The sequence below is a fragment of the Schistocerca nitens genome, chromosome 5, assembly GCF_023898315.1.
Source record: "Schistocerca nitens isolate TAMUIC-IGC-003100 chromosome 5, iqSchNite1.1, whole genome shotgun sequence".
Lineage (NCBI taxonomy): Eukaryota > Metazoa > Arthropoda > Insecta > Orthoptera > Acrididae > Schistocerca > Schistocerca nitens.
In genome coordinates, this window is record NC_064618.1 from 283264886 (window position 1) to 283273653 (window position 8768).

General features: G+C 36.5%; 1 protein-coding gene across 1 annotated transcript in view; it reads right to left on the reverse strand.

The window, feature by feature from the left end:
* Positions 1-7492, reverse strand: part of LOC126259822 (phosphatidylserine lipase ABHD16A) — a 172274-nt gene extending 164782 nt beyond the window's left edge. The window contains exons 1-2 of the mRNA XM_049956864.1: positions 7386-7492; positions 7245-7295 (exon numbers count right to left, since the gene is read on the reverse strand). Of these exons, the coding sequence (XP_049812821.1) occupies positions 7245-7295; positions 7386-7457 (123 nt within the window). The 5' untranslated portion in view covers positions 7458-7492. The remainder of the gene's footprint in view (positions 1-7244; positions 7296-7385) is intronic.
* Between the last annotated feature and the right edge of the window lie 1276 nt (positions 7493-8768).

Genomic DNA, 8768 nt, shown 5'->3' on the forward strand with positions numbered 1-8768 from the left:
TAAGTCCCATAGTGCTCAGAGCCATTTTGAACACTGAATTGGAAAAACCCATTTTTCATTGCCTTGAGGCCAAAAACTGCATAAAAAGCAAAATGACATCAGTTTCTAGTTGTCATAATACTGGTGCAAGACATGTTCAAATAGACTGTCCACCATTTTCTATCAGAAGTTGAAATAAAAAAAAAACAGAATGTTCCACAACACATCTGCGTGTCTCAGGGGTGATGTTCCGAATGTGTTATGCAATGTATCCCTTCAATTCAGCTGCATTCATAATTGGAGCACTGAACACAACATCTTTCGGATAACCCCACAGCCAGAAGTCAAACGGATTAAGATCAAGTGATCTGGATTACCAGACTCTATGGAAATGATGACTGATAATTCTGCAATCTCCGAAATGCCTCCACAGCAGCCACTTCACTGTCTGCGCGATGTGCAAAGGATTGCCAGCTGGCATACAAATGATCCTACATGCTTATCTTATTCACCTAAAATACCATCTGACTGGTGCATTAAATGGAAAAGTGTTTCAACCAATATGTTTCAACATCACTACATTGTTCTTGCTGAGGGTGTGCATTTTATGTACCCCACAGATGTAGGAAATACTATGTCGAGGTTAAATTTTTTAAATGTAACCATGTACATTTTATTCAATAATACACTCACCCTCTCCAAGATCTATTCACAAATATATCACACTTTACCATTTTTGTCAATAAAATGTAATGTGCAATAATAAAGAGTACAAGGGTTGTGAAGAAATCAACTGTTTACTTCTTTGGTTGTACACATTACATACCCACTGTAGTGCTATAATAGAGGTGTGGGTTTTGTTTATGATTTCTAACTTGTGTAAACAAAGGTTTTCCACTCCTCCCCCCACCACCGTTCACCTCATTTGTTGTTGCTTTAGCGTACAGTACACTGCATACCAGTGTAGTCGTGCATCAGAGTGACTTGGTAACTGCATGGTGATAGTACACACTATGTATACAATTTTTGTTGTGTAAAGGTGTCTGATGTACACGCAAAACGATAAGGTAGAAATTCTGCCGATCTATGGAGAAAGTAGGTTGACAGCAAGTAATTTAGTAACTTGCATTTTTATGTTCAGTACTGTTAGAGAAAATCATGATTATTATGTTATCATGTCTATCTTGCTCTACTGTACGTACCTGTACTGCAATTTTCTGTAGGTGGGCGATATTCTGAACAACTACTGTATAGCAGGCAATTCCCTGACAAGCCACTGGCTTTCACTGGACATTTGGTCATCCCATTTTTTTTTTTTTCTACCCGAAATGGGAAGTTTAAATGCGAGAACACTAACAGACGAAGCTGCTGAGGTTGCTGTGCTCACTGCCGTACCCATTAACACTCAAGTCTCCAAACAACAAATTCCAAGCGAACTTGGGTGTCTCAAATTCTATCCTTACAATGTTCATTTGCACCAAGAGTTTCATGGAAATGACTTCAACAATAGGGTTCAATTTTGTCAGTGGGCTCAGCAAACAACTTCTGACTAATCCTAATTTCTTCTCAGGTGTTCTTTTTACCGTTTAGGTGTCATTCTCCAACAAAGGAATTGTCAACATAAGAAATACGCATTATTGGTCCATCAACAATCCACAATGGCTCTGACAAGTAGAGCATCAATGTCCATAGAATGCTAATGTTTGGTGTAGAATTACTGAAGATACCTTTTTGGTCCTTTCTTTGTCAGTGTCAACCAAAATGGCAGACAATATGCCTGATTTGTAAGACACTCTTTCTGTTCTCTTAGATGCCGTGCCTCTGATTCAGTGGATGGTCATGTGGTATCAGCATGATGGACACCTTACAAGGACTAATTGTGGACCACAAATATCCTGGTAGGTAGACTGGACACAGTGGGCCAGTTAGTTGGCCTGCCTGATCTCTGGACCTTACACCACTGGATTTTTTCTGTAGGGAAGAGCCAAGGCTGCTGTCTACTAAAATGTTCCACCACCGGAGGACATACAGCAACACATTACTGATGATTGTACAGCCATTACACACAAAGAAGTAGCACGATATAGGCCGTCCATCCACAGAGAAACCCTATGTATTAATGCCAATGGTCACCATTTTGAGCATGTAATGTAAACACTGTGATTTCCATGTTGTGGTAGTGTCACAGTAAGAGTTACTACAAAGGGCCATGTTACTTTTGCATTGTCATAAGTATTGTAGTATGGTACTGTACAATGACAAGATCCAATTACTGTACAGTGCAGTACTGTTGCATTTAAACTTTATTGATAATTTGTAAAAAGTTAAAATGGTCCTTGAAGAGGTTAAATGACTTAGTTAATGAAATGAACTTAAGTGATATTTATATTAGAGAAGTTATGTATTATTTAACATTTCCATAGCTACTAGTTTTGGGATAAAATGGTGCAGTGTGATACATTTTTTAATACTTCTTTGAGAGATTGAAAGTATTTTTGAATAAAATGTACAGGCTCCATATAAAAAATTTAGCCTTTACCCCATATCTCCTACAAATGCGGGGACGCATAAAACGCATTCCCTCAGCAAGAACCAACCAAAGTCATTGGTTGGAACAATTTTTCATTTAACTTATCAGAAAAAAAGCTATTTTGAGTGAGCAAGATGAATGGGACACCCTGTATATGGTGCAGTCAACCCGCACCACACAGTCACTGCCGTTCTGTGTACTGACATGTCCTTGGAGATGGAAATGGGTTCCATGGCCATTCACTGTTCACTTCCACATGAGCAAGAAATTTCAGATTTTTTTCTTACTGGCAGGTTACCAGGAAGCTATGCATTGTGCTTGCAGGTGTGTCCAATGTTTGGGCAACATCCTGTGCACCGTGTGTTTGCACACACCACCGCATTTCAGATCAACTGCTTTCCTCCCTCTGACACATTGCACTTCTAATGAACCTTTCTTGTTGAATTTTGTAATCATTTTCCCCAGTGTTATCAGGATTCAGCTCAATGCCTTTTTTGTACCCTTACATTTCTGGGACTTCTGTAGGGCTACAGTCAGACAGTAACCATTCCTACTAAAGAGCTTTACCAGCAGCACGAGATCCATTATGTAGACAGTCATGTTGGGCTTCTTGGACACTAAATGAGGAACAATTGTCTGTTCGTGTGCATATTCTGATATTCTGGGCTTCTTGGATGCTAAATGAGGAACAACTGTCTGTTCGTGTGCATATTCTGATGCTTACAGCATCATCTACTGGTCAATTTTGCATTAATTCTTTGTTCCATGACATTTACTACTGCATCAATAATATGCAGTTCAAATTTTACTTCATTCTTAGCAGTGGTACTCATTCTATAGTGTTTTGACACTGGAACTTTAATTGTGGACACCCTGCTGTCCCTAAAATGTGTTGTTTTACCTGGTCAACAGACCGTTGACCACTGAGGGGGCAAACATTACATTAGACCAGTAAACTGCACAATTCTTTGAAGAATCAAACTCTCATGTGTACAACAACTTCAAACTTCTGATTAGTTTACAAATGAATTATTGTGTTAAATATTTGACATTAAGCTTGTAAGCAAAAAAGGCTTAGGAAAGGTTTGAAATTATATTTGAAGTTTGTTGCGAGTCACTAAGTGCTCTCATTTTCAAATACTGGATAAATAGAGTCTGGATATATGAGTGGTGAGTTACACTGCCTCAAGCCATATGCGTAGTTTGTAACTATAATACTTGTGCTAAACCTGTAACACACAATTATACCTCTTGGTGAGTAGATTATGATTGCATTTTACATTTCGTCAATAATTGTACAAAATATTAAAAATCAAATCTTTTGTTGCCTCTGGAAACCATATGATTAGCAACCTGCAACTGGGATGGAGTGCCTTGAATTGGATTAACTGTTTAGTACTATAGATTACGTACACTTTTCATTCCAATAGATCTATCGTGATGAGATCCTCCAGGATATAGACATATCACAAAACAAGAATACACAAATATTTACAAATTTAAAAAAAATGCCATTTTATGTTCCACAGATCCCAAGAGAAAATGTCCTCATAAATGTGGAATAATACAAAAACTCTTGAACATATCTTCATGTCAAAGACCACATTTGTCACAAAACAAACAAATGTTCTACACTCTTGAGTTGCATGTAAGAATTCTTGGCACTTATGGAGTTTAGGGGGACAAAAATTTTCAAAAATATTTTTTCTCACTTTTTGATCAGTTAGACTATGTTGATCTCAAAGATGTTATTTATTTTCATCCCTGATAAAAACTTTTTAATATATAGAGACAAAAAAATTTTTCTCTAGTTTTTTAACCGAACCACGAATATGTTATTCGCAAACATCATTCAAGCTAAATCGTAGCACATAAAAGTACTCTGACAAAATAGCCTCATTCAGTTTACACTAAAGTCAAATAACAGTGTAGTTAAGTGTTAGTTCAGTGTTTGTTCTGTGCATTTGTTCTACTAACTTGTAATGACTAGAATCTTCCCTGATTTGGCTGAATTTCATATGGTAAATTTGTTATTATGTTGTTGTTTTGTTACATTTTGATTAAATTACAATATGTTGTTTTACTTTTTCAAAACTGATAAAAAAATGTCATATTTGTGATCGGCATAGTCAAATTGACAATAATCGGTAAAAAGTCAAAGATTTAACGGGTGTCCCCCTAAACTTGATAAGTGACGAATTCTTAGGTTATGTAGTCACATATCATCAAACAGAAATATCATTTTACAACATTTATTTTGATATCGATCACTTTACTGAACTGAATTTGGAAGGAAATCATGCCTTATATAATATTCGTATTATCTGATGTTATTAACACATTTGAGACAGCACCTCAGTCTCACTTGTGCAGTTGCATGCCTAGTGCCCAAGTGAGTTCGGGCACCATACTGAAAGGGTTAATAACATAAATACATCAGTTGGTTCTGCTAAGAAATCCATCAGTGAAGGAGGAGGAAGAGTTGGCCACTATTAAATCCTTAAGTTTTTCTTAAAGAGAACTATATAAGTAGCTAAACTTTTTATGGCTGCTGGTAAGTTATTAAAAACAATTGTTCCTGAATAATGGATACCTTTCTGTACCCAAGTAACCTTAAATCTTTGTGAAGATTATTCTTATTTGAAGTACTGATTCAATGAACTGAGCTGTTTGAGAAAGAGAAATTTATTGGGAAGCAGATGTTAGTATACTCAGTTCTTTAAACAGGGCCCTGCAGAATATTATCGAGTTCACATCACAAATAGAATATATAACACATTTTTGCATTCTGAAAACTTACATTTGGCTTGATGAGTTACCTAAAAAAAAAAATCATATATGAGAGTGTGGAACAAAAAAAGCAAAGTATGCTAGCTTTTTAATTTTTACATGATCTGTGTCTGCACACATTGCAATGAATTTGCTTAGTAAATTAAGCAGTTCTGTAGCATGGTCCAGCTGAATTTAAGAACTTACTGGTCAACTTTTTCTATCTTGTTATCACATTTCAGGCATATACTGGCAGGAAACCCCTTACAAGTTCTAAACTGTATAGAGTGTGTCTTTTTCAATCTTTAAAGACACATCTGGCTAGGAATCATTTATTGATGTCCATGGACGAAAAAAAAAAAAGTTTCTAAGGTTATACCTATTTTACTGTTTATCACAGTATCTGTACTTGGCATATTGTTATGCTTTTGTTGAAGGATGATTGCTACATTCAAGAAAAAGGAAAGATCCCAAGATTGAACCTTGTGGGACATCTCTAGTAATTAGGTCTCATTTGGATTACACCTCAAAGTTTTATATAAGTCTTTCCTAATGTCAGACTTTGTGTCCTGTCACACATTTATGATCTGAACAATATTGTAGCATTTTATGTTATACCCTAATACTTTAACTTACTTAAAAGGCTACTAAGATTTACACATAACAATGCCTTTAATAGGTAATGAAATATACCAGTAGCCTGTAACCTACTGTGTAATCCATTATGTATATTCCCATATGTGTAGACAGTCTCCCCTAGATTGGAACCCTTCAGAAATGCACACTGAGACAATATATTATTTATATTCAGATGGTTAAGAAGCCGACTGTACACTACCTTCTCTAACAAATTTTAGAATACTAGCAAATATTAAATGGGACAGAAATCTGATGGCATTTGTTTACCTCCTTTCTTAAACAATGGCTTAACTTCATCGTATTAGATGTGACCTGAGTCATGTGTACTAGGTAGAACTACATCTGCCAATGTCTGGTTTTAATGAGCATGAATGTTTGATAATGGGGCTCTGGCCCTGAAACTAGCTACAACCAAAAAATTAAAGAATTTCAGTGTAGCTGCATAAGAGTTATTTCTGGAAATATGTATGGGTGCATACACACACATTCCACAAGGAAAAATGCAAAGCAAAGAAACAACTAATATACAGCTCCCCATTGCGTGACAGAATTAATATGGGAAAAAGTAACTGATACACCTTGTCAAGGAACAACCACATGATCAGCTTGTTGTTAAGGTGAAATAAATGTAACAGGAAGTGAAGACAAGGGTATTACACAAAATACATAGGTCAAAGCAACAGTCCCAGTTACATAGCACCCAGGAACCGACACTTGGAATTAAATATGCTAATAGTAAAGAAGCTTACAGCAAATTATTCTCCTGCATGGTGTTACAGAATCTATCACATGCCAGCTCATCTACGTAGAAAACAATACAACACAGGAGATTGCAACACCAGTATATGTCTTATCATTAAATGTCCACAAAAAAAAAAAAAAAACTTCACCAATATAATCATTTACATAACAAACTATACGAAAATTCGAAAGTTTCAACAGTTTTAGCTACACAGCCATACATCTGTGTATAAGTACGTTGATATCACGAACACACACTGATACAGAACACATTCATCCGATTTACAATTATTGCTAGTATTTTCAGCACAATATTCACCAAAAGCAAAACGTGTAATTTTGCAGGCAGTGCTTTACTGTAAGTTTAATATATTAAGGTAGCTCAAAAACTAAATAAGAAAGCCTTTGTTACTAATTACGAGTCTGTCAAGTAACCTAAATGAGTGAAAGAGAAATGTATTGTCACGGTCCGTCTGCAGAACCACTGATCACGCTGCAGCAAAAGCGGGACAGAGCGTAACAACTTACAAATAGCAGTTCTGGAAATTCGTTAGTAACATTAGTTCTCAATGCAGTTTTAACTTACCGAGTTAATGACTTGGTCACCAAATTTTTCTAGTTGACCGGGTTCGTACACCTACAACAACAATAAAACAACGGTTTTGAAGGGCAAACACTCGATATCCTGGTAAGACAATTAATTTCTTTTGGTAAACACAAAACGTACTGCGGCGTCACTGTATACTTTGTATAACTTGGGCGTAAACATACATTGCCAAACCAACCTAACACCAGCCATATTTCGACCAAAGATGTGACTGAGTGAATGAAACTACGCTAGTGATCCAAAGCTCTCCAAACGACTCTAGACTAACTAGTAGTCGTAAAGTGCTCAAATGACAAGACCAGTACAGTATCGATTTTCAAATCTACGACATTTTTCACAAATCAGCTCCATTTGTTTGCCATCACATACAAACACCAATTAATCCTATTTTGCGACACTTTAAAAACTAAAAATAGTTTTATTTACTTGCGATAAATGTATAAAGGAATAGGTAATTTATTAATAAATCAAACAGATGAACAGAAATTATACAACTTGAGTAGTTACCAATTAACAGTTAATTGGAAGAACCAGTTCACTGTGGGACGGAACTGTACTCATGTATTTCTTCTGATGAGAAATTGTAGCATTAGTGACAAGTTGGTCTGTACCAGAGTCTCTTGGCGTTTTGTTTATTTTGTCTTTAATAGGAGGCGTTAACATGGAAACACACCAGCAACAAAATCTGAGGAACGATATAAATTGGTTTGGTGTTCGTTTGTACTACAGTCTTCATTCTTAGGTGTAAATAGTCTATGAAATGCCGGAAATGAGTGATAAACGAAACTTTTTTAATTCAAAAGAGGCTCCACTCGACATTTATCAGCAAGAGTATTTGAAGACAGATGTTTTGTCAGTTGAGGCAGGAATATCAGGATAGCACTTCTCGACAAGACAGCGTATAGCGGCACGGAAAGGACGCAAAGTACAAAGAAAGAACAGTGGACGCTCCTCAACTAACACACATGTACGATTCAGACCATGTATTTTTCAGTCTTCTTTTTAACATAGCCTTCATCTCTCAACGATGTGAGGAGTAGCCAGGAATGGCACTTAGTTCGGATCCCACATTAAACTGTAGGTCTTCTTCCCCCAGTTGGATAAGTTCGATAGATACAGAGACACAAGGCGCTGAAGTGGCATCCAGTTGAAAGACTTACACCATACCATTGGGCCACACACAGTTATTATTATTGTCACAAGTTTGTTAACAATACAGTCATCGGAATGCAAGACGTTGTGCAGTAACATGTCCATCCATCTGCCGTCTTTGGTAGGCAATAGGGATCACTGGTTTGGATTTAACCTTTTGTGTCAAAACCGAAATGGTATTTATCCTCTTTTTATGAAACATGTGCTGTCCCAGCTAGCACTCAAGCTTATTTCAAGGTGGATATTGAGTTTAGGTTCAGTTGAAAATTCAAGATTGAAAAATCAACCTCTTACACAGCTTGTTTCAAGGTGGGTATTGAGTTTAGGTTCAGTTGAAAATTCACGATTGAA